This window comes from Crocuta crocuta, unplaced genomic scaffold (assembly GCF_008692635.1).
Source record: "Crocuta crocuta isolate KB4526 unplaced genomic scaffold, BGI_CrCroc_1.0 scaffold118, whole genome shotgun sequence".
Classification (NCBI taxonomy): domain Eukaryota; kingdom Metazoa; phylum Chordata; class Mammalia; order Carnivora; family Hyaenidae; genus Crocuta; species Crocuta crocuta.
The window spans coordinates 5,115,073-5,142,855 of NW_027551558.1; the positions used below are offsets into that span (position 1 = coordinate 5,115,073).

At 41.1% G+C, this 27,783-nt stretch overlaps 1 protein-coding gene across 13 annotated transcripts in view; it reads right to left on the reverse strand.

Moving 5' to 3' along the window:
- The window catches only part of MAP4K4 (mitogen-activated protein kinase kinase kinase kinase 4), a 184,648-nt gene that overhangs the window by 98,667 nt on the left and 58,198 nt on the right, over positions 1-27,783 (reverse strand). For all 13 annotated transcript variants that reach the window (XM_077749360.1, XM_077749357.1, XM_077749351.1 and 10 more), the window contains exon 2: positions 4,773-4,829. In XM_077749360.1, the coding sequence (XP_077605486.1) occupies positions 4,773-4,787 (15 nt within the window). In that variant the 5' untranslated portion in view covers positions 4,788-4,829. The remainder of the gene's footprint in view (positions 1-4,772; positions 4,830-27,783) is intronic.

Here is a 27,783-nt window from a genome sequence, read left to right on the forward strand (position 1 = left end):
GAATCTAAGCAAAGGAGAGAGAGTGTTCATTCCTTCAACAGTTCGGTAATTATGAACATTTTTATAGTAAAAAGTTTGGGGGAAATTATTAAAATGAAAACATAAAATTTACTTCTCTGTGATAAATCTTACTGAGAGTTTATGAACCCCAAGTTGAGAATTACTGATCAAGCTAATTCATCTTTATACCTTCCAGAGCATTAACTCAAAATAATGGGATATCCCAAAACTGAAAGAAACAAACTACCAGCCCCTCACGCATAACAACAATTAAGACAAAAGGACTGAAAACAAGGGGTTTATCAAGAACTCAAACAACCAATTCAATCAAGTTTCCCTGAAAACACATACATGCATGTCAAACTGGGGAAATCTCAACAAACTCTGTGGAGTGGATCAGTGCCAACTGACAGTGGCCTGCATTGGTTCGAAGCCATGCAGGCAGACATTGCGTAATGGTGCAGGCTTGTTTGCTATAATCAGATACTGGAGTCCAGGTCAAATCCTTAACTTATAAGAGCAACTGTCTGCCTTGCTTCGTTTTGTGCAACAGCTTTAGTATAAAGATGTTACCACTGGGAAAAACTGGTGCAAGGTACCTGAGACCTCCCTATAGACTCCCTATATAATTTTCTGCTAATTCTTCAAATATATAACTGTCTCAAAAACAAAAACACAACATTACAGATCTCATGTCCTGGTCTTCTCCAGTTTGAACATATCCTTAATCTGCTCTTAAACCCTTCCCACAATCAATCTGATAAATGACAAGCCTTCTTTAAAAAGAGCCCTTCAAAACCCTAAAGACAGTCAATGCTTAAAATTGTTAAAGTCTGAGAAGAAATACAAAGAGATCTGTACATCTCCTGCAAATAAACCCCTCCCATCCAGACCCCTCACTTTTCTACACAGCACCTTTACTTCACCTCAGGGTACAATGTGAATTCTCAGTTGGCTCAGTTTTCCAGGATCACAAATCAAGTACAGAGGTGACAGGGACTCTGCACTGCCAGCCTACAGCACATTCATTCAGGGATGCCAACAGCTGACAGCTGGGGAGAAGAGTAGCTATGCCATTTACCTCCCTACACCTACTACCCTGCTGGTCTTCTGAGCCTGAGGAATGACTAGCCTCTGAATTTCACCTACGGAAGAGGCTCAAGAGTTGGGACAAATCTATGATTTTCCTGAAGAATAAGCATTCACACTTTCTGGTCTTGAGTAGAAACAGAGTAGAAGTCAGAAATCATACAGGGGCGCCTGGGTGGCTCAGTGGGTTGAGCATCTGACTACCAATGTTGGCTCAGGTCATGATCTCACAGTTCCTGAGCTTGAGTCCCACATTGGGCTCTGCACTGACAGTGTAGAGCCTGCTTGGGATTCTCTCTCTCCCTCTCTCTTTGTCCTTCCCCTCCCCCCCACACAAAGTAAATAAACTTTAAAAGGAAGGAAGGAAGGAAGGAAGGGAGGGAGGAAGGCAGGCAGGCAGGCTGCTCCCATCAACAGGACCACTCCAACAGCCTCTCCTGCTGGAACTGAAACCAGAAACATCAGCTGCAAATCCCCCCTTGTGCCAGCCTGCTCCCTCCTGATCCCAGATCCCCCCTAGGCCAATGCCCAAAACTTTACAAGAGCTGGTAAGTTCTTGATGTGAGGGGTAGAAAGGGCATGTTTTCCAGGGTGCCAGCTGCCTGACATCCTCTATCCATAATCAGTACTTACTCTGGGCCCTGACTGTGCCCCAAACTAAAGCACAGAGGTCACTGTATGAAAACAACACACAAGAAACATTACTGAGACACCAATATGGTAAATGGCTGATTGGGTTTGTATTTGTTCTGAAAACTCACCATCTGGTTTTCATTTTACCTGAACACATGGGTTTTGTATAATTATTTTTAAAGGAGTCCTGAAAATGCATTTGTCCAGCAATGCCTGATTTTGTAGGCAAGGAAGTACCTTTTGTATACAACTCAAAAGAAGTGGAATACAAAAGCATCTATTACACACACAGATATGTATTTCATAGCAATGCTCACAAAAGAGGAGTAAAATAAACTAAAGCACCAACAGTGGTTATTGTAAGGTGGTAGTATAAAGATTTAACTTTAAAAAATATTTTCCCAAAGGGGCAACTGGATGGCTCAGTCAATTAAGCATCCAACTTTGGCTCATGTCATGATCTCACAGTTCGTGGGTTCAAGCTACACATCGGATTCTCTGTCTCTCTTTCTCTCTGCCCCTCCCTGAATCATGCTCACTCGCACTCGCTCTCTTTCTCTCTCTCAAAAATAAATAATAAACATTAAAAAAAAGGTATTTTCCTATATTTTACACCTTTTTTTAAAGAATGTTCACATATTGCACATTATAATCAGAGCCAAACTTAGAGGAAGAGGATCTCTACAGAGAAGATGAGGAAAGGAACACAGCCTGGCTAGTGACAAAAGTTGTCAGCCAGGGCAGCACAGGCTGAAGTGAGGAAAGAAACGCAATGCTCAGGGCTTCCAAAGTGCTTCATAAAATTCCAAAAGCTTACATTTAAAATGACACCTTGTCTGCTAGTACACAAGTCAGGAAGTATGTTAATAAATGCCAAAAATGGTATAGGCTCTGGCTACACCATTTCCCAATGCAGCACCAGCAACAGGCATAATGGCAGGAATGGAGGCTTGACAGAAAGGTGCCATCCATCATTCCACTCACAGAGGGCACTTCATAAATAACTTGACTATTGTATTTAAATTACAGTTAACTTAGAATTTCTGCTCCTTCACTACTCTTTAATATAATCTTAAAAATAGTACTTAACTGGAAAGCATCCAATTTCCCCCTAAGATGTACACCAAGGTAGGGTCACTATAAAGCAAGAGACAGTCCATGGGTACTTTTTCATTATAAAATCTCCAGTATTCTCTCTGACAGAAGAAAAGAGAGTAGCCATCTCATAAAATGTTACATCTTCAAATATCTGTATAAAGTTCTAGTTGTTGTCCTGTAGTCCACAAGCAACGATATTTTCTAATTCTTACTAGCAAGTATTTATACTGGTGATAAGCATGTTCTTAGAGACCAAGGAGAGACTAGGGCTGAGGAGGAGACCGCTTTAGAATACTCAATTGCACACCTGAGATCAATTTAGCCATTATCTCCCTAGATCGACCACAGATTTGGTGAAGAATATGGCTTGATTTAAAGATATCCCAAATCCCCACAGCTGCTGGCTAACTCTCTAGAATCTGCGATCTTATGATGGTAAATTTTATTTACAAATAGGCAAGTCCGAAGCAATCATGAGAATGAAAAATAAAATTTCAGATATAAATAATTCAAAGATGGATTTAAATCACTACAATCTAGGGGCACCTGGGTGGCTTAGTCGGTTAAGCGTCTGACTTTCGCTTGGGTCATGATCTCGCGGTTCGTGGGTTTGAGCCCCGCGTCGGGCTCTGTGCTGACTGCCAGCTCAGAGCCTGAAGCCTGTTTCAGTCTGTGACTCTCTCTCTCTCTGACCCTCCCCTGCTCACGCTCTCTCTCTCTCCTAGAAATAAATAAAACATTAAAAAAATAATAATAAATCACTACAATCTAGGGTTACCTTTAAAAACTAAATATGGACTTATGCATATATGTACATGCACACACATAAGAACACATACACTTACTTTTTGTCTGAGTTAATCTCCTCTTTCCCATCTAAAGCTACAGAGTAAATCCTTATGTGACCATTTCAAGAACTATTTTTTGCTACTAAATTTTGCCAACAATCTGCTCAGCATTCTAGCAGATGTTTCTGTTTTCAAACCTCTGGGAACTTGGCTGGATCTGTTGTCTTTCCCCATGTTAAAAATAAAAGAAATGGCCCAAATGTGGCCTAATACCCTAGAGAAGCTTTTCCCCTACCCCACACCCCTCGATCTCCCTATTCATGTGACCTCCATGATCCCTTCTCAAATCTTTTCTTTTCCATTAGAGAAGATGTTTCCAATTATGGTCCATTAAGTTGCCAAGAATGACATCACCTTTTTTTTTTTTTTTTTTAAACGAAAATGCTACTGATTCCTAGTTACTTGGGGGGACCATCTGCAACAATTTAAACCAACTAGTCTGCTGGACCTTATAAACCCACAATGTCACAGGGGGATAATGTTCAAGATCGATTCTACAAACAGAACAATACTCTTACATTGGGAGCTGGAGGGACAGGGGAATCTTGTCTTTTATATAACGATTTCTTTAAAAATATTTGTGCCTCAGGACGCGTGGGTGGCTCAGTCAGTTAAGCATCTAACTTTGGCTCAGGTCATGATCTCGCAGTTCATGGGTTCGAGCCCCATGTTGGGCTCTGGTGCTGACTGCTCAGAGCCTGGAGCCTGCTTCGGATTCATTCATTTATTTCTCTCTCTCTCTCTCTCTCTCTCTCTCGTCCCTTCCTCCCTCCCTCAAAAATAAATAAACATTAAAAAAATTTTAAGGGGTGCCTAGGTGGCTTAGTCATTTGAGCATCTGACTTCAGCTCAGGTCACGATCTCACAGTTCGTGAGTTTGAGCCACATGTTGGGGTCTGTGCTGACAGCTCAGAGCCTAGAGCCTGCTTTGGATTCTGTGTGCGTGCATGTGTCGTGCGTGCGTGTGTGTGTGTGTGTGTGTGTGTCTCTCTCTCTCTCTCTGCTCCTCTAACCACTTGCGGCTCTGTCTCTCTCTCTTTTAAACATTAAAAAAAATTTTGATAGATAGATAGACAGATAGATAGATTTGTGCCTCAACCTTACCTCGGTGACATCCATAACTTTGATGGCCGCCAACTGACCGGTTTTAACATGTCGACCCTGAAAAACAGAAGAAACAGAATTGGCACCACTATTTTGCATGATCATTACAATAGAATGGTTGAAGTTTCCATAAATCATCTCTTTTGTACTTTTTTCCATAAGTGATGATGAAATAGTGCCATGTTCTCCAACAGAACAATATGGTTTGTTAATACCAATGAACCACACTTAATAAATAAGTAGTAGAACAAATGAGTTTTGATAAAGCATCAATTCCTTCTTTCTGTCTTGGGTTCAATTTACAATCTAAGCAACTTAATATTTTCTTCTATACATCAGGTTGATCACTTTTTCTTTCTTAACATTCTGCATGAACAAAACAACCCAAAAAAACCTCTAGATATTTACTGTCAAAAATTGCAAAGTTGGGGCGCTTGGGTGGCTCGGTCAGTTAAGAGTCCGACTTCGGCTCAGGTCATGACCTAATGGTTCATGGGCTCGAGCCCTGTGTAGGGTTCTGTGCTCACAGTTAGCTCAGAGCCTGGAATCTGTTTCCGATTCTGTGTCTCCCTCTCTCTCTGACCCTCCCCTGCTCACGCTGTCTCTCTCTCTCTCAGAAATAAATAAAACATTTAAAAAAATTTTTTTAAATATAAAAGTCATTTTTCCCCAGTGTTTCCCAAGATCCATTGCTTGATTTTATGAAAGTAATACTGAGAGTCTTCTTTGAAGCTTTCCTGCAGTCCCAAGGTAGAGAAGTTGGAAAATAATCACCCAGAACATAAGGAATTAGGGATGACGCAGAAAGACAGAGAGCTTTCTTAACAGCTATAGTATAATTCTTAACTTAGGACCTAAAACTCACTATTTCTGTCCCTGGGCATTTCAAACCAACGTCAGGTTATTCTCCTCTCACCCAGATGAACAGGGCTGGATTTAATTCCTGTCAGCCCTTTGCATCTCCATCCACTCTATGCAATGCTCTGCTGGCCTTTTCTCAGGCAGGCAACATAGAGCCACCCAGATATCCTGAACACGATCTACTTCAGGGCTTTATGAACAATTGTCTGCAACAAATACAGAACAGAAAGAATGTCCCCATGTTTCCCAAGAGCCTGTCTCTCTTGTGGTTTCATGATGAACAGTTAGGAACTTTAGAACTTGAAACCTGAGGAAAGCTCTCCATTTAGTCTGGAAAGCTTACCCAGGAACTCAGGTTACATCTAGGACAAAACAAGTCCATGAAAATGACACTGTATTACAATTACATCTCAGCTATGTGGCTGGGGCACCATGGAGTCCTGCAATGGCAGAACAGTTCATGAGCACTAAGTGCACAGTAACAACATACAGAAAACCGAGAAAAATAAAATCCATAGGCCAAGAACCTCATCCCAACTCTCACTGAGCCACAGACACCATCACCTCCCTCCAAAGTGAACTTCCTTCCTGGTCTTCAAAAGTGGGGACACCACCTGCCACAACACATACACCTGCAGTATAGTCTCAAGCTCTGCTTCTATGACAAGCAAGGCTGTCCCACATTGGTCCATGATCCAAGAAACACTGCCTCCTGCCCTTTCACCTATTTCCCAGCTACCATTCCACCAGCATGCTGCTCCTCCAGCACACCCAGCCTCAAAAGACCTGAACGACCACCTCAGCTGCTGCATCAGTACTCTATCAGTCACTTCCCCAACATCCTCACACAGCTCTGCTCAACAGTCTGGTACTCTTTGTGCATTAAAAGCTAAGTAATCTACAATCCTGAACAAAACTGCTACCCTATATATATGTTACCATACAGCACACAAAATGATCTAAGAAGCCATTTGACATCTATAGAAGTTCCATCTCAGAAATGCACCACGTGGAATACAACTGTGTGTCAAGAAAGTTCTAATTTATGAACATTATATGGGCTCCCGTATTTCTGATTATACTGCCATTTTTTTACTACCTGTCTGTCCAAGATTCAGTATCTTTTGATGGTGTCCATTCTTGAATCATTCATTTAATTAAAATTTTGACCTATGTGTGGTACAGGATCTGTAACTTCAGCTTTTTTTTTTTTTAATGTTTATTTATTTTGAGAGCAAGAGTGTACACACTAGCAGGTGAGGGGCGGAGAGAGGGAGAGAATCCCAAGTAGCCTTGGGGATGTCGGCACAGAGCCCAATGTGGGGCTCAATCCTATGAACCATGAGATCATGACCTGAGCCGAAATTAAGAGTCAGATGCTTAAATGACTGAGCCACCCAGGTTCCCCTAACCTTAGTCTTTTTTAAGCTGTAACCCCCAGCTCTGTGCTAAGCATTAATACACAGGAAACTTAGTTGTCCTTCAGGTCTTGGGCACTGGCGGGATCCTAAAGCTACAGGACAGTGGTCCAGAATATGGACTCCCACATTAAGGCTGTGTCCACACCTCATGTCCTCCACTCAGTAACACAACAGTGCCTCAGTCTCCTGTCTGTACAAGGGGGTAAGAGTGATGCCTACTTCACAGGTTTATCAAGAAGAATAACTATAGTGCAGGGGCACCTGGGTGGCTCAGATGAATGTCCAACTCTTGACTTGGGCTCAGGTCATGATCTCATTTTTTGTGCTGACAGCACTGAGCCTGCTTGGGATTCATGCATTCTCTCCCTCCCTTCCTCCCTCCCCGCCACCCCCAAATAAATCAACATTTAAAAAAAAAAGAAAAAAAAGACTTAGCAGTTTGACAGTGGCATTAAAGCTTCTAGTTGTGAATTTACTTAGTATTTGCTTTACAAAGAACTTGCGTTTCCCTTACTAAGGGATTAGAGAATAAGGACCTCATAACTAATCAATTATTTGTGTCCAGAAGGTGGACCACATAAAGGCACTAGTCTTTATTAACACAAACCAGGTCTTCCAAAATTAGGTCCATTTTAAACTTAAACTGAAATCAGAAAACCATCTAAGAATTCTGTCTCCCTCCTTTCTAAGAAACAAGACAACATACTGAAGGAAATGAAATCTGGGATTCTGGCAGCACTGGGCTTTCATTTTTCTGAAACCACCTCATTACTATATTTCCTTGGGAAAGCTGCTTAACTCTGACGAGCTTCCTAGGATCACTGTAGAATCCCAAAGTCCTTTTTATAATAGACAGGCTATATATAAAGTGAGTAGAGTACATAAAACCCTTGCCATCATATCTGGCACATAGTGGACTCTTGCAAGAGAGTCTTCCTCTCTCCACTCCCACCAGAGGCCCTTGCTAACCCTTTCTCCTTACCTAGCGAGGTTAGGCCCACTTCTCATTTTCAAAAGGCATGGTCAATATGGGGAAAGGCAGTGGGGTGCTAAAGTAATGTACTTATCTAATTATTTTCTAAAAAGAAACAAACAAAAAGAAAACCTTTAAGTCTGAAACAAATAATTACCTAGTCAGATGGATCATCTTTGCTTAAAAGAACCTAAAACAATGAACATGACAGCCCAGGAGAAAAACTACAGCTGGGACTGAATGTACTAAACATTTATATGCATGTTAACTGTGTGCTGATGAGGTCTAGGAAGAGTCGTTTAAAAGGATAAAAATGTGCTGTGATTTACTCAATACTACCCAAGACAGAATACAGCCACCCTCTTAGGGTGACTCACCTATTAAATTTAAGTTTCCAAAAGTCAGACGCCCCCACCCAACAGAGAAGCCCTAACCCATGCTCCCTTGACATCGCTTTATACTGTAACAAATGGCCCTCAGTAATACAGGAAGAGAAAATACACATAATCATAACCAACTGCACTGTGCTGGGGACTCAAGTCTACAAGAAAAGGAAAAGGCATTATTTCCCTGTAGTGTGAGGCTACACATCTACTATAGCATTCCACTCTGACCTCCATACCATCCCTTAAAGGATGCTTCAGGTTGTCTGCTCCCTAAAGATGACCAATATGACCACTTTCCTTCACCTGAGTCTGAATCCAGCATTCTGTATCTGTCACTAAAATGCCTAGCCTGTGCATGGAGAGCTCTGGAATGTAATAGTAATAGGACCCTTCCATTGTATCGTCCACTCTTAAAACATGCCCAGTATATGACTTGGTCAGTATTAAATATACATACCTAATATCCATTTATGAACTTGACTTTCTTGTCCTATTGCCTGCATTTCTTGGACATAGTGTCCCATCCAGAGTTATAAAATACCAGGAGGAAGAGACTAAAGGCCCCTGTCTTTATTTATGAGGCACCATGTAAATATTAATGCATTTATGAGACATCCAGTGAGGAAGAGCCCTCAAATACTATTCAATAAGCGATTTTCTTAGTAGCTCCTAAAAAATCTTATGAGGGCCAACTAAGCAGGTCACTCATTATCTTACTGAAAGATGAAGAACTCTAAGGTGAGTTTTATTATTAAGTTTCTGCCCAAGATACAACGGTAGCAGGATTCCTTTTCTACCATGATTATATAAAATGCAAGGGATAGACTCTTACTATTTCTATCAACGTGTTGAATTCCTGTTACTGAGGTCCTTTGTTTTTAAAGAAACAACTTAAATTACTTCCCCTCAATGCCTTCAAAGGGTTAGCAAGATTTGGAATTAAAATTGTTACTGCAATAAATATTATTTCACACAAAGTCAGATCGGCTCACACTAACCAGACCTGTCCCCTTCAGTAGAGCAAACTGTGGCATTTGATTCATTTTGGGTCTTTAATGGGGAAAAAGAATGTTTCTTTTTTTAAAAAGAAAATTCAAACTATTTTCAGCAGACGTCCAAGGTAAGGAAAATGCCCTAATTTCTAACTCTCCTTCATGATTCTAAGAGAGTCAAAATTGCCACCTTGTATCTGCAAATATGCATTACATTAATGATAACATGTTCCAAGAAAAATATACACACATACACACCACAGGATTTTAAAGTGCAAGGTCACTGTGACAGCCTGTCTGTCTGTCTCTACTGAAGTCTATCCCTAACCTACAAAGAGGAACCTAGCGGCAGAAGAACAGCATTCAATCAATGGAAGCTTTTAAACCCCAAGAGGAAAACGATGGCATATCACCAAGAATAGGTAACTATAGGTAACTAACTCTTGTTGCATAATCTTTACCTAGACCTCAGGTGACTCCATTAAAATATGTTTGATGAATATACAGGTTTATTGAGAGACAAAATCTGGTCACAGGAGGATATTCAGACGGGGTGTAAATGAATAAAATAAATGAAAACTGAGTCCTTAACTCAGGACTCTATCCTAGGGGATGGTCATACTGCTGTTCAACACCAATCATCCCTCACATATCCTTGTCATTGTATGGCTCCTGGACTTCGTACTTCAACAAGAACGTGCACTGCAACTTAGCATTTAGCAGCTCCCTTTCTGCTCACAGAGCTTCCTACTTAAACCTGCCCTTTCTTCACAGAATTATAAAGCTTTTGGGGCGCCTGGGTGGCTCAGTCAGTTAAGCGTCCGACTTCGGCTCAGGTCATGGTCTCGCAGTTTGTGGGTTCGAGCCCCACGTCCGGCTCTGTGCTGACAGCTAGCTCAGAGCCTGGAGCCTNCATTAAAAATATTTACAAAAAAAAAAAAGTTTTTGTACTCATCCAGTCTGAGAGAGTAGACTATTAGAGAAGAAAATTCTATTAAGTTTATGACACTTTGCAAGGTAAGTAAACACAATTCAGGAACAATAAATATTTTTTCCCTCAACAACCCAGGAGTGCAGACTGACCCTGAACTCCAGCAAGCATGGCCCTTGTGACACCTGGAAGTATTCCAATCCTAGAGACAGGACTGTAAGATCAGGACACAAGGCACCACGATGTTCCCACTCTTGGAGCATGTACTGAATGAAGCACTTTCTATGCATTTTCATTTACTCCTGATACAACCCAACATAGGTACCAATGTTCCCATTTCATAGATAGAGAAACTGAAGTTTGAGAGGCTTAAGTTAATCAGTCCAAGATTCACCCCCAGACTTGTTCCCTATACCAGGCTGTGAACTTTAAAACAGAAAGGACCACAAACACGCTATTAAACCAACTTACATAGGAGCTATCAAGTCTTCTATTTTACATACAAATATTTTAAGTGATTATAATCAAACATGGGGATGTAGTAACCAATAATAAAAACTTACTCTCAATTCCTGACCCTTTCTCTCCTGTGATAAATCAGAAAAAGTCAATGAACAACCCGAAGGAATTCTTTACAGAATCTGAAGGCATATGTGAGTACATTCAGAGCCCCTCATCCATGGCTTTCTGAAACTGATAACAGCCTTGTTTGTTCCTTCCTTTATCTCATCATAAGTTTTCTTTCAATAAATACTGGCGATCAGAATATTCTTCCTGTCTGCTGAATTTAACCTGAAACATAAACTTCAGAGATTAACTTCCTGATAACTGGCTATTTGCTTAACTGTAAAACCTATCAATGCTCAGTAAAACTCAGTACACCGAAGACGGACTATATTTAACCAGTGTCCAAGACATGGCCTACTACTCCCAGGAAGACAAAACACTGCATCTGCCTTCCAGGAGCTTATAATTTAGGGGGTGTAAAAAAAAAAAAAAAATCCACAAGAAGGGACATTAACACTGTGACAGAGAAACACTGTACCCTGTGGCAGAAACACTTAGGGAACAGGACAGTGTGACACCAATTCCTCTGCTATGGCATGAAGTGTAAAAGGCGCTGTTAAAGGGACCATCACCGTGAAGCCAGTGTAGACCCACCACAGAAGCTGTAGTGGGGCCTTCAAGGATTGCCATGATGCTCTTGAAGATCATCAAAGGACAAGATGTGGATTGCTTAAAATCTGAACTACAAATAGTCCAAATCCCAGAATGGGACGGGTTACGCAGGTATCCAGGCCAGGAGAAAGGGGGAGGAGAACTCAGTGACTCACTCAGGACTAGAAGCTGTGTCACAAACTGCACCACCTCTCTCCAAACATGTGAGGACCTTAAAAGGAGCTTTTCATACATTGTACTGGACCAAGAAGATGCCAATCTCTCACTGAGTCAGGAAGAGGGCATTCCATCATGGAGTGATGTGTGTGCCTGCTTCAGAAGGGGCAGTGGCCAGTTGCTCCTCATTCCTAGCCAACTTGGAGGCTGTTACTTGATCTTGAAAGTTATAAGANAGCACTAACTTTGACCATGATGTGTAGAGTTCCAGGCTCCACACAGGAGAATTCCGTAAGTAGGATACAGAACTCTGTGACCTTTTAAAAGCCAGTCTCTAGTGACTCTTCTGAGTTCTGAGGTTTGGAAATCACTTTTCCAAGCTTGTATTTAAAAACCCAAATCCAGGGGCACCTGGGTGGTTCAATCAGTTAAGCATCTGACTTCAGCTCAGGTCATGATCTCGCAGTTTGTGAGGTCGAGCCCACGTCGGGCTCTGTGCTGACAGCTCAGAGCCTGAAGCCTGCTTCCGATTCTGCGTCTTCCTCTCTCTCTGCCCCTCCCCGGCTCACACTCTGTATGTGTCTCCCTCTCTCAAAAATAAACATTTAAAAAATTTTTTAAAAAGCCCAAATTCAGGTTCTCACATCCTTTATGGACTATACAGTATTTACTTACAATAATATATGTACTCATTGTCTTAGCTAGAGGTTTTGATATACGGTTAGATTTACAACAAGTAAATTCAGGGTGCCTGGGTGGCTCAGTCAGTTAAGCATCTGACTTCAGCTCAGGTCATGATCTCACAGTTTAGGAGTTCAAGCCCCACATCTGGCTTTGCAGTGACATTCTGGAGACTGCTTAAGATTCATTCTCTCTCTCTCTCTCTCTCTCTCTCTCTCTCTCCCCCTCCCCCACTTGTGTGCATGTGTGTGCACGGTCTCTCTCAAAAAAAATAAACTTTAAGAAATTTTTAAAAGCAAGTAAAGTCTAAGAAATGTCAATTATGTTTATAATAAAAACACAGAACTTATGTTCTGAAATGTTCAAGAGTTCAAAGGATAGACAAGTCTAGTTAACAAAAATAGCTGATTTTACAGTCAAGAATGTACACCAGAGAGCAAAAAGGACACACACTACTGAGGTTATGTCCCCAGTGTGTCAATTCTTTCCCCAGGATGTCTTACTCACATCACACCTAGTTCAACTTTAAAATTCCAACGGCGGAAGCGGGGTGAACAGGCACAGCAGAGAGGAGTCTTAGGGCCTACTCTGTACTACACCATTATGATGAATACAAGCCATTACACATTTGTCCAAACCCACAGAATGTATAATACCAAGAGCAACCTTACTATAAACTATGGATTCTGAGTGACTATGATGTGTCAATTCATCAATTGTAAAAAAAAAAAAAAAAAAAAATGTGCCACTCTGGTGCAGGCTGTCATAATGGGGGTGGTTATATACACGCAGGAGCAATGTATATAGAAATCTTAGTACCTTCCTCTCAATTTTGCTGTGAACCTAAAACTGCTCTAAAAAATAAAGATTAAAAGAATTTTTAATTCCAATATGCTCCCCCTTATATTTCCTTATTTTAAAAGACAAATATGAACCTACATGACCACATGGTGAATAGCATGAGCCCAACACTGGGCAATCCACTTACCACTCTGTTTCTAAGGCTGAACATCCATCCACCTCAAAGACAAAGATCAGCTTCCCTGGTTCTGTATCCTAAACCCCAAACCACGAGCCCCACTCCTCAGTACTTGTTTCTAGGAAGTGTCCGTGAAAATTCCAGAAGTCAACTAAAGCGGGGAGGCATGTAACCCAGACAGTACCCCATGAGCCATTTAAGATAATGAACCACATAATTAACTTGAAAGAGACAGCTCAGCACTTCAGGAAACACCTCAGTCTCTGAAACACCTTCTTACAAGATAGCAGGAATAATGGCAACATGACCCCACCAACAACTGCTTTTCCCATTACATTCCTCCAAAGCCCAACCTGGTGTGAGGTGAGTAGGCTTGTACTGTTGCTAGTATTTCTAGCTTTAATCAGTAACTGTTCACCTGCCTCTTTCTCCCTTCCATGATCAGGCTGTAGATGAGCAGGAAGGCAGAGAAAGCACAGGAATATGTACATGTTATAAGATCAGTGCAGACTTGCAATTTAATGAGAAGACAGTGCAATTTCTATTCCCTCAAGAGTTTAAAATTAAAGACCTCAATATAGAATTATGCCTTTCTTAGGTCGGAGCTATCTTATCTGGAACATTCCCTTTAAGGAAAATTATGCCTCAGTAGTAGAGAATGTACAGACTTACCTTCCACTAAGAATCACAGTCAAAATAAACAGCAAAACTTCTACCTAGTGCCCAATCCCCAGTAAATGAGTTGTTTTGATGCCTACATCTTTTTTCTTTAAGAGCCCAATCTGAATGGAAATCTTTCTGAACACTGAAGTCTTGAGTATATTAAAGTAGCTTTTCTTAATGGCTCAGGGAAATCATTATGAATATCAGTTACTATCCTGTCCTTGCAATTAAAGGACAGCCCCAGGGAACATTACGCAAGGCAGTAATATTCTGACTCCTCCAAAGAAAGGGCCCAGACATCTGGGTTCTGCATCCTTGTTCTATCATTTTCATCTGTGTTCTAGAACAGACTAGGGGGAGAGGGGTGTTGGCCAGATAGCAAGCAAGTTCTAGTCAGGTGGGCTAGCAAAGAAGCAAAAAGCACCTTCATGTTGGGAAGTGGAGACAATTTGGATGGACATATACATGAAAGGGTGCAAAAACAAACAAAAAGAAATACTGCCATGAGAGCTTACGCATAATTCCTTCAAAGGCGGAGAGGGATTTGGTTGGGCAGTGTCTAAAGTGGGAAGAAAGTGCAGCTGCTTTTTAAAGAGACCTGGTGAAGCTGCATTAGAAAGGGCAGTGCTCCTTTCAAAGGAGGCAGAGTAACCCCATGGTATGGTACACATGTGTGGCAGTGTCTAGACTACAGTATGAAGTGTGAGGAATCCTGTTTTAAGAGGGAGACTGGCAAATTAAAAAGCACCATGAGCAAAGGGTCCAGAAAATACAAAGGACAAAAAAATCAGCATATCAATTCTTATATTAACAGTAAAAGAAACGGCACAGTCAAATCTTCAAATCAAAGTATCTACAACAACAGAGATTTGGGTTTCTGCAAATAATCTATCATTAACATTTAATAACATTTGCAACTGCCTTTTCTATTACTTACTTGAAAAACCCAACTGAACAGATTTAGCAATTTTAGTTTAAAATAACCAAAGAATGTTTAATAGCATTAACAAATGCTAAATCCTTTACTATAGGCAAAAGTAATGTATAAAGTTATTAGCCACTATGAGACATGGTATGTTGCATTCAACATCTAAGTAATTAGTCAATGAAGTAATGCTAGACCTGACTTTTGAATGCATGACTGTCAGGACACATTAAAATAATATACTCCTGAAGGTAATTTAACTCATCATTGGACAAAAGAAAACTGACCCATGGAGATTTACACACAACTCACAGAACACACATTCCCTATTTAAGTGTTCTCACAGCGAGAACTGCACATGAAACATATTATTTTCATATTTGTTTTATGAAAAATAGTGACCTTTCTGTATTTTTCTAAATTACTGATATTGTTATGATAAAAATTTCTATTAATATTTTTAAAGAAAAAATAAGAAATGTTAAAAACTAGTTCCTTTGATTTCACATATTAAGATACGTAAGTACTGCAGAATGGTACCAAAGGTGGGCACTGAAAGTAGGAACCCTACACTGGAAGCTCAACTCTGCCACACACTAGAAGGCTGACCTTGGGCTAGTCACTTCACCTTCGGGACATCATTCTCTTCCTCTGTAAAATGGTGATAAATCACAACCCTCTGCAATAGGCCCGGGTAACTTCATGAAGAACACACTGAGACAGGAACCCTAGTCCCAGAAGACAGCATCATAACTGGGAGTGCTGGCAGTGCAGCAGTGGCATCCGCAGGAAGAGCTGGGCACAACTGACCACAGTATCTGACAGATGGCTTTCAAAGTAGGGGGCAGGTCCCCCAAGTCAAACCTTCCAAAGTTCAAAACTCCTAGCCAGTGCCCACCCTGCAGAATTCTTGGAATATTACTGGAGTCTACAAAAAGCCTGGGACTATCAGTATAAAAGGGCAGGACTCAGAAAATTATACGAAGGAGAGAAAGCAAACTTTGAAATTGCCTAGGATATCAGAAGCCATGGCCCCACACAGCGGGCTAGCCAAGCAAATCAGAAATAAATGAGTGTGAGCACTCACAAATCTATGTAACTGCCTAATTAACTCTGCCCTTCACCACACTTAACTAGAGATGGCAGGAAACATGCCCAGCACCACTTTTTCAGTGCCTTTCCTTTCAACAACCACTTGATTAAACCAAGTCTCATAGACTCTAAGCAAGCAATGGATATGGGGCTCCAGGGAAGTCATTCTCTTCAACCCACAGCCACAGGCATCTCAAATTACCCTACAGAACTGTAGGTAGAAAGGGAACACTGAATTGAAACTCTTCAAGCCACAAATGCACCAAAATTTGCTTTCCCAAGATAAACCCAAGATACTAAAAGTAAACAAAAATTCTGATCATAGGAGTCAACTGCTCATTCTGCCACTAGGCAAGATTTATGATCTTGAATGAGCCACTTAACTTCTCAGAAGTGTGGTCATCTCAGTATAAAATGTTCATGGCTCTGAGGTCTACTCCCCAGGCCAGCATATTAATTTATGAGGCACTGGTAAGTAGATAAAGTCTGTGCTCTCATTCTAGGAGGGGGACACAAGCAATAAACAAGTGAATACTTCTGCTGCTGTTGTATGTTCTGATGCTTTAAAAAAAAAAAGAAAAGCTATAGGGAAAACCTAGCAGAGCGAAGAGGAGAGGGAGTGCTGGGATGGGGGTGGTTGCTATTTTATACTGGTGGTCAGAGAGGCAAGCCTCTCTGATACCCTGTCATTTGGGCAGAGAGCTGAAGAAGGTGATGAATGACTTGCCCTGCAGGCCTTTCTGAGCCAAAATTAATCTACACAGAAAAACTCATAGGCGCTGCAGGTGTGCCACACTAGCCCTATAACTTGGCCAAGGCATCATGCTCCATGGCCTGTAGGTGACACTGAGGTTCTACCCAAGCTCCAATAATGGTAACATGTTCCACTCCTTCATGTCAACAGCAGACACAGTGCCCCAAGAACACCTCTGTGAAAACAGGCACGACCAGCATACCAGCATACATCTAGAACAGACACTTTCTCTGGGCAAGCCAAGTCATTCTCAACATTGACTGCTTCCTCGTGCAAAGCTCAGGCTTGGGTTAGAGAGAGAGGGCTGCGAGAGGCAAAGCCAGAGGCTTTGGACAAAAAAAGCTTCCAGACTTCTCCATGTTCCACCTGACCGCACAGTTTCTCTTCAGCAAACCCCATCCTCAAAGATGAGGTATGAGGTGCCTTTATTGGCAAAGCCTGGTTATGACTTTCTAACCAAGCACTGAAAAGCAAAGTCTACTTTATTTCTGTAAGGACAATACTCAGAAGAAGAAAACAACAACGACACATTTTTCATTGAAAAATAAATCCCTACATCTATGGTGCACATCATTGCATATTAACATTTGGAATGAGGCTACTTGGGCTATGAAATTACAAAATTTGATTGCTGAATAATAACAAAAGTCTATTACTAGGGCCACATTAATAGCTTATGTGTGTTGTCCTCATTACAGCTGTATTTCTACCATTTCAGATTATCTTGGCATCTTATAAAGGCAATTCCTTTGAGTTCTAAGGCCAGTAACCACTTTCTAGATGCTATATAACAAGGTTCTTCTCCACAGTAATTCACTGGCTAAACTGGACATCATATTTCCTATAGCGGGGAGAGTGGCTTTTTGTCTATTTTTCAAACTTGAAAATTCCAAAAATTAAGAGGCTGCACATTTCTAAAACCCAGATTTGCACATTTTAAAGTTTCCCTTAAAAAATAGATTGGATTTAAAGCTGGGTCTCTAGGCCCACAGAAACCAGGTGTAAAGCTGAACTGAGCAGAGGCTGCCCCAGGGGCCAGCAGGAATTCTCCAGCAATCCCCACAACCCTCCCTCCTAGAAGACTCACATATGCATGTACTAGCTTGGGCCACGAGTCCTTGAGCAGAGGCTACAGCAGTGGTTCTTCAACTCTAGCTGACAGTCCACCAGGAGGGCTCGTTGTTGTTGCTGGGTGTTTTTGTTTCGTTTGTAATTTTACATCTTGGGCCTTACCCAGATCTACTGGATCAAAATCTTTAAGACTGGGGCCAGAGCAACCATATTTTGTAATTCCCCCTATACATTTCAGAATAACAACAACTATAGCCCCATGAGAAATTGTCAGAAAAACTCCAGTATGTACCACCAAAACCCACATTCTCAATACAAATTAAAAAGCCCCCAAAATACCACCACCCTGGATCCCATGCTATAATAAGGTTTTTTTTCCATGCTATAATGTTACACATCATGCTGTAGCTAACAAATGCATGGTTGTGCATAGTTGTGATCTCATGACTGTGTAAAACAAACAGGTGTGGCCCCAACAGAGTGGGAGAAGCCCAAAAAGCAGATGCCACATAACACTCCAACAAATCAATTAACTAGCAGATGACCATGCAGGTGCCCCCCACCTCCCTACCCCCTTCACTGGGGATGACCATACTAACTTATTATCCATACTAATTCACTGAGAATGAATGAGGCACTAGTAATAAGTATGCCAGAACAACAGGTGTAAACCAGGACTGCCTTGGGCAAACAGAAGGCATGGCCACCCTCCCCTCCCTTCACCGTTCCACACTTCAAGAATTTTTAAAGGAATAAAACAACCACCTNAAACCACCAACAACAAAAACAGCAAACATCCAGAAGGTGACTCCTTTATTATTAGATTCCAAGTTAGAGGCAGGAAAAGTAACACCCCCAACACAGTGACTATACCTGGCAAGCCCTCAATAAATGGTTTTTCAATGACTAATCAGGAGGTCAATGAAGACCATGAGCGGCAGATGTTGGCGGCTTGAACCTATTCAGTGATTTGTAAACACAACTTTTAAACAACCTCAAAGAAGAGGTACGACCTTCAAACCTCTCAGATGATCTCTCCCCAGGGGCCTTCTGGCAAGTCTAGCATAGCAGTCCTTACTTCAATGGACCACACAGGAATAAACTTGGTGAGATGCAAACTCTTCAATTCTTGGTGAGATTTACTCAAATGGGGGAGGACAAACAGGATCCAAGAGTTGATTCCCTTCTAGAATGCAGACTCTCTCCCACCTGCCTCTCGGGTAGAGTTCTTCCTTTTCCAGGACCAGGTACCCCGTATTGTTCCTTACGGATATGTGCCAGTTGCTCTCAGCATTTACCCCTTAAACTGGCCCTGGAAAGCCACTCAACAACAGGCAGGAAGCTTGAGGGGTTAAGACTGACAGGGGACAGGCGCCTGGGCAGCTGACTTCCTGGAACCTGACTTCCACTCAGGTCATGATCTCTCGGTCTGTGGGTTCAAGCCCCACATCGGGCTCTGTGCAGACAGCTCAGAGCCTGGAGGCTGCTTGGAATTCTGTGTCTCCCTGTCTCTCTGCGCCGCCACCCCCCACCCCCCCCCACTCATGCTTGGTCTCTGTCTCAAAAATAAACAGTAAAAAAAAAAAAAAAAAAAAAAAAAAAAANATTCCTACAACCATCATCATCCAGACCTTTTTTTTTTTTTTTAAGATGAAACTCCAGTACATTAGAAGGATAAGCAACACTGATGTGTGATGATATGAGCAATGAGACCTAGAATGGACACACACACCGTCAAAGACCCCTGGGGAGAGGTCTCGAACCTGCCTGAGAGCACACTCCAGGCTTCTTGAGAGGACCTGGGGGCTACCCATATTCTGCCATACCCATGTGCCCCACCACAGCCCCTTTCTGGGTGCTTCCAAAGAATGCAAGTCTCTTCAGCACCAAGACATTCCTTAAAAATCTGAACTGAAAGGAAGAGCACAAGAGGACTTTTTGGGGATGATGGAATTGTTCTGTATTCTGACAGAATAAAATCCAAAGACTTGTATTAAAATCCAAAGACTTGTACACCAAAAGAAAACAAAAGTCAATTTTACTTTATGACAATTTTTTAAATACAATTTAAATACTGGAGGGAAGCAGGAATGATTCAAAACCCAGGACACCTCTAAGACCTTCAGCCTCTTTTCCTGTTTATTCAGTGAGGGGCCCCTCAGACAGACACATCCGCTCAGGGATTTTGCTCTGTTGGCACAATCTTCCCTCCCTTCCTCTCTGGGAGTTCGCTTTTCCTATTCTTATGACATTGTCGTGTGACAAAGTTACAAATCAGCATCTCCATTTACGAAATTATCAGGGAAAGAATATCAACACAGAGGTATAATCCCTTCCCCAGGTGCTACAGTCAAGGAGAAAGAGCTGGGCCACCAAAGCTCAGTAGGGAACAAAGAAGCACAGCAAAGGAGATCAGAGATTCTGCAGCATTTACAAAGCACTATCTTACACCGACGTAAAGGTGTACTCATTTTCTGTAAACCCAGAGCTAAGAAACTGAACCTTGCCAACCCAGATAAAAACAAAGCAGAGTAATAAAGCATTGAGCAAGGTTACCGACTTCAGGCGCCCAGAGTGAAGCCCAAGACAAAGTAAGGACATATATGGAAAGCTCAGGACAGTGCTGAAGGCATGCAAAGGTAGAGAAGCAAGAAATAGCATGATCACACAAGCAATTCATTACATTACATAAAACTGATGAAACACCTGCATCACAAATGCCAAACAGGACTTCATTCACTAAGCTGTGCTGTGTGTACCACTTTTCCCACGTAGCACTGAAAATGAAGCACACTGTTATTCCAGACTAGGGTGATACCTGAAAAAATTCTGTAGCTACATTTCTTTCCTGTCCTTTCTTGGATGGAAACACACAAAATAATCTTCTCTGGATCTTTGGAAAGGGAGTCACAACAATCCACAGTCTAAAAGGAACAAAACTGATACATACAAATAATTCGATAGCTGTGTTCCCAATGAGTAGATGTGTTCCTAAAGCTGGTACTTAGATCAAAGAATTTTTTGCAAGTCACTAAAGTTCACCAAGTTTGAAGAAATGTTATTGGGTGCCCTGGTTTTCACGAATGTTGAACTACAACTTCGAGGACGGGGTTTTTGTTTAAACTTGGAGACACCTGGGGTGCCTGGATGGCTCAGTCAGCTAAGCATCCAACTTTTTGTTTTTAAAAAAAATGTTAATGTTTTATTTTTTTCTGAGAGACAGACAGACAACATAAGTAGGGGAGGGTCAGAGAGAGGGAGACACAGAATCCGAAGCAGGCTCCAGGCTCTGAGCTAGCTGTCAGCACAGAGCCTGATGCAGGGCTCAAACCCATGAACCATGAGATCATGACCTGAGCCAAAGTCGGATGCTTAACCGACTGAGCCACCCAGGCGCCTCAACATTTATTTATTTTTTGAGAGACAGAGAGAGACAGAGCACAAGCAGGGAAGAGGACAGAGAGAGACACACACAGAATCTGAAGCAGGCTGCAGGCTCTGAACTGTCAGCACAGAGCCCAAAACTGGGCTCAAACTCATGACCTGAGCCAAAGTCGGATGCTCAACCAACTGAGCCACCGAAGTACCCCAGCATCCGACTCTTGGATTTCAGCTCATGGCATGATCTCACAGTTCATGGGTTCGAATCCCCCATAACAGGTTCTGTGCTGACAATGCTCAGATTCTCTCTCTCTCCCCCTCCCTCACTCACGTGTGTGCACTCTTGCTCTCTCAAAAATAAATAAACATTAAAATGGGAGACATCTGACTGTAAGCCCTGGGGAGACAATTTGCCCATTCAGGAATAAGAAACAAGAATGATCTGCAGGTGGCCGGGATGCTGAGTACATATCTGTGGGCCTCTTCCCCAGTCCTCTCTGTCAGGGGGGTCACACTCAAGTACAGGTTAAGGGCAACAGTTTTATTTGGGTAATATTATTTCAGCAGTCTCAGCTGACAAAACTCTGAACCCTTGCAGAGTAATCACGCAGCACAGGGACAGGAGGTCTTGCCTGAGGCCTGGCTTGTACTATGCTGAGGGAGATCTGAGAGGCCCAAAAAGAAGCCCTGTTGATCCATGATGAATCACACAGTTTAGGACCACCAGCAATTAATTTCCAAACCATCGATCACAAGGCACCAAGCTATTGGGTTTCAGTCTTAGGATACTAATAAACTATGAAGGGATTTCGCTTCTATTTAAAGGATGACAGTGAATGGGGTCAATCAGGCATCTTCTCACTATAGTTTCATATTCTTCAAATGATCATATCCATCCTGGAGCAGTGTATTTCAAATCATCATGTGAATGAAGGAATAGCAATGGTGATCTGACCTCATTAACTGGAGCCAGTGTAGTGTACAATTAAACTACTCAACTGCCATGTGCCTGACCTCTGCAGTTAAAAATACAGTGGTAGGGAGTAACTTCAGCCAGAGAGAAGGGCTAGGTACAGTTTCAAGTGGAAAATGCTCCCTGTTCTTTCCAGCAGGCTCCTGACATTCAGTGGAGTTTGAGCAGCTGGCGCAGAAGAGTATGTGAATGGAAAATGAGTCTGCGTACCGGACGGGACAACAGGGGATTGGCTGGCATGCTTAAAGACAACCTGGACCCAAGTGTAAGTGATGCAGCAAAGGGGATGTAACTTGTCATATCACTACAGATGCTAGTGGTCTAGAAGAAGTTCTCCCCACCAAGGTAATCATGACCATCACGACCCCAGGAGGGTGCAAGAAGGTTTGCTTTTGCTCCTTCCCCCATGCTCCTCACTCAATTAAGTACCAGCATCTCTTCCCTATGGGGGTAGGAGGAGAGAAGAGAAGGGCCATCCGATGACAGTTGCCTGCTCTAGCCTAAATACCCAATTCTGAGTCTTGTGGTTAGCTGGCTGGTATACAAGACAGCAGCAGCAATTCTGAGAATCCCTAGACTTGCAATCCAAGGAGATTAAGTAAGGAGACTATCAGGACACAAAGACCCATCCTCTAAGAAATGAGACCAGATAAAGAGGAAAGGTATTGGTAATCACATTTAAATTTATATGACCACAGAGTTTAACAGTTGGGCTTTTTTATTCTAAAAAAATTAGAATGAACAAAAATGTAATGTTTTGTGAAATTTAGACCTAAAACATACTTTCAAATGGTCACCTTTGAGGGTTCTAACTGCATGTATGTTAACATGTTGTTAATAGGAAATAAACTACCAGCAACTTCTTAAAGCATAAAACTTATTCATCGAAGTAAACAAGTGATATCATAAATCAACAGTAACTAAGAGATGTGAATGCACCCAGTTCATCCTCCTAGTATATTTATGAAATATAATTCTGCTGGTAACATATTAATAAAAGACAGAAATCTTTATCTCATAGATAGAAGTCACCTGTTAAGAGTTGTCAGTCATCCCCTAATTCCCTCCAGGCATGCTTTAAATATACAACCCCCAACAAAGGGTTCAAAATCATGACTCAAAAATCTCAAGACAGTTCTTGATGATTATCACAATACTACAATCTTATTAATATGCAAACATGAGAACTTAATTCATTTGTAATATAATGCAGAAGCACACACCACAAAAATCTTAAGCGATTTTCCCATCCTACTCCACTCCTATTAACTTACCATTATATCTTCTCAAAATTCTATCCACCATAACCACCCTCCCTTCTATTTAAGAACAAACTCATGCGTCTGTAAGTACCAGGATGGCAGGGACCCTACCTTGCTGACTTTTCATTACTGCAATTCTAACACCTAGCTGATACTATTTGTAAGAAGGAGCTGAAACTCTACTTTTTTGTTTAAATGATAAGACAGGAATAAATACAATTTTAAAATAATCAAACAGTTGAGACACCTGGGTGGCTTAGTCAGTTGAGTGTCCAACTTTGGCTCAGGTCATGATCTCGTGGTTGACAAGTTCGAGCCTCACATGGGGCTATGTGCTGACAGCTCAGAGCCTGGAGCCTGGTTCAGATTCTGTGTCTCCCTCTCTCTCTGCCCCTCCCCTGCTCATGCTCTGTGTCTCTCCGTCTCAAAAATAAGTAAACATTAAAAAATTAAAATAATCAAATAGTTAATTTTCTCATCAAAAAAAGTGCCAAGTCACATAATACCACTTGAGATTTTGTGAACTGAGGCACCTGGGTGGCTCAGTCAGTTAAGCGTCCAACTCTTGATTTCTAATCAGGTCATGATCTCATGGTTTGGGAGCTTGAGCCCCATGTTGGGTTCTGCACTAACAGCACGAAACCTGCTTGGGATTCTCTGTCTCCCTCTCTCTGTGTCTCTCCTGTGTGCGCGTGCACATGTACGCATACACACATACACACTCTCTCTCAAAAATAAACATTTAAAAAAAATATTTATTATTATAATGTTCCCAGGAAGGTATACATCAAACATATGCACAAGATTTTGGCAAAAGCAAATTTTTTCATTACAGTCACAAAATTAGCACATAATAAGTAAAACTCCAGATCTTCACAGATTCTTCTTTCAGTTTTAAAACCAAATACCACTACAGTTAAAATTAGAAGGTCTGAGCAAGCTTATACCAACTGTGGCCACTGACATGCTGTACCTGTTGAGAACTGGCATCTATTCACCATAGAGTAAAAACAAAAGACATTTGTGCCTTCTGCTAAAAGAAGCAACATTGAAAGGGCAGAAGAGGGGGTTTTCTTATCACTTACCTGAATTAGCTCCTAAAACCCTTAGATTTAGACTGCCCAAGAAATCATCAATGATGCCGGCTAGAAATACCCTTTGCTATGAAACAAATCTATTTGCTCATCTAACCCCATGCCTACCTACCCTTCCACTAACATTGGAAAGAAGCACACAGTGCCATATATTACTTGAGGAGTGGGCAAGAGAGGGGTTACTGAACTATCTCAAGATGTACACAGAAAAAAAGTGGACTATGTATGTGGCTTGTGCAGTCACTAACATTAAGCAAAAGCAAACAAAATCTAAATTATCAGAACTACAACCAAAAGCACACAATACCAAAGCCGAAACCTAGACACTGAATGAAGACCGCACTGTGGGTTTCAAAACTGAATGAAGTACTTTTTGCTCCTTGAGAGGCTAACTTTGTCTTTTCTAATCCAACACGTAATTATTCGGTAAAAGCAGTAACCCTGTTATGAGAAAAGCAGCATACATTAAATACAGTAATGTTTTCTATCTCCCAAGCCCAGTGGTCAATTATATTAGAAATAAATCAGAATCTTTTTGAAAAGCACAAAGACTACCCCCAATTGGATGTGGAAATGCAAACTCTGATGCCCCAACTCATTATATTAAAATATTACTATGATTATGATGTAAGATAATCATATACTTAGAGAGGCAGCTTAAGTAATTGCAGTAATAAGCCACACGTAAAAAAGGAAGCATACAAATAAGTAACGATTAAGGAAAAAAATAAAGAAAATCTGTGTTTCCATTAGTTCCTCCAAATCTTTTATTTAAACAACACTACTGCTTTAGAGTAAGCCTCCAAATCCAAAAGGCAGTTTTATTTATGGGAAAGAAAAGAAAGAGGGGGGAACAAAAACCAAAAAAAGAACAAAAACAAAAACAGAAAACAGGTCTGAATGCAAGCAACAGAATATTATAGCTCATTCTAACCCAGTTATTAGCATGCCCAACTATCACAGCAATTATTAAAGCAAATTTCCTGTCTAATTAAAAGCTAAGTAAGCCTGCCATCCACCCCGCAAACAGTGCCACTTAGAGAGGAACATCTCTGTCTGGGAGACCAGTCTGGAGCCAGCTGCCCAGTGAGGACTCTGATTCGGATAAAAACAGAGGCAGAGGCATCTCCAAAGATGAGAGGTTTGTTTATACCAAATGCATAGTATTGGTATACTTTCCTGAGGTCTGAGAGTTAAAGGACAAGACCATTCTGGAGATTAGGGATTAAAGCAAAATCAAAAGCCAAACTGAAGAGCTTCTGAAAAACTACCTGTGGGAGAGCAGATAAACTCTTTACAATTTTAAATTTCAAAAAATTTCTAGTAAAAACCAGGTTAAATTCTAGGACCCCTCCACCCAACTTCTAGTGAGGTAACATGGTTCCAAAGTATGCATGGCTGTTGGTTTAGTCTTCCTCAAGGAGTATCCCAAATAGTCTCTGTGGCTTTTTCTCACTAGACTGAACCACTTACCCATTGTTCCACTTAGCCACCCTCTACTTATTGTCAACCAATCTCTCTGGGGGTAAAGAAGGTACCTCAACCTATGTAACCAGACAGAGTCTGAAAGAATTATTTCCTAGCACAGGAAACACAAAGGGAAATGAGTTTAGATAGCTTAACACTGGAAACAAGTTAGTAAAGAAAACGCAATGTTTAACTTTTTTAAAGAAAACTTTAAACAAACAACTCTTAGACAAAAAGTCTGTAAATCTGATTATGGCTGAAAACTAGAGGATTAAGGTAATTCTCCTTCAAACGTATGCAATTAATTGAAATTGCATCTTTACTTATACAGAGAAGTAACTTGGGAGAGGCCTGACTCCATCCCTAAGTCTATGAGCCTAGGGCTACCCCAAGTCTCCACAGCCCTCCCACGATCCAACTCTAAGACTTCTGTGATAATGCTATTACATACTATATGCTAATATATGCTTTTTGATAATATTATTATCAGAACACAAAAATCACATCAATTTACCTGATTCATAAACCCCACACATAACTTCCTTCTCACTAAGCCTGTGTGACTACCACCCTCTGGTGTGACTCTGATCCAGGCCCTATTCACTCGAAAAGAGAAGGCACAATCACTCCGATAACTTCATTTTTCTATAATTTCAAAGACTTTTATAGCACAGAGGCCAGTTGCTCAACATTAATTTAATTCATCAGGTAAGGGAGAAAGTCTCCCCAGAAGCAGTACAGGATTAAGGAGGGTCCACTATTCAGAAGGCACAGGTGAGCCTGTGAGACAGTCACATGCCAGGGAGTAGGGTGTGCAGTCTTTCATTATTAAAGATTCATCAAGCAAGCTGAAAAGAGGCAAAAGCAGTATGGGGTGGGGGGTGGGGGGGAACCACCTTTAGAAGAATTCATGTGAGTCTACATTTTAAAACATAATCTGAAGAGTGACTGCCTCAAAAATTATGAAATCTCTAGACATACAGAAAAGTGGAAGGATAGTCTCAAATACAATGAATGTCTAATACCTAGAGTCAAATGTAACATGTGACACATATATCTACTTCTCTTAGTAAGACAGAGGTCTCCCTGAACCATTTCAAAATAAGTTATCGACATCAAAAAACTTCATTTCTAAATACAGGTAAGAGTATTCTCTTACCATTATCACACACTATTAACAACTAAAAAAACTCCAACAGTCCCCAAATCACCCAATACCTAGTCCATATTTGAATGTTCCTAATCCCCTCTCCCCATTTTTTATATTGTTCCTACAACAATCCCCCCTAACATTCCTTTGATAGCCACGGCATTGATTTTTGTAAGAAATCATACCAGCTGCTTTATAGAAGGGCTCACATTTTCGATTTATCTGATTATTCCCTGACATTATTTTATTATTAACTTGTTTCTCTATCCCCAATTTTACCTTAGATTCTGATCAACATTTTCTGGAATAATATTTCATAGAGAACACTTTATATTTCTACACCATTGCAAGGGATTACATTGTACTAGGCTTTCCAACTATTAGTGATCCTAAATATGATCACTTTCATAGTAAAATAAATGATTTAACCTTAAATGATTTCACTTAAAAGCAGTTAGGATTTCTAGCAAGAATAGAGGAAAAAGGGAATAATTAACAGGTGAGCCAAAATGTGGAAATTGGGGTGTTGGTTTACACCAAGTAAAGTAGCCTAAGTAATAAGTAACAAATGTGACCAGAAAATGAGGGGTTTGTAGTATTCATGTATAATCTCCTTTACA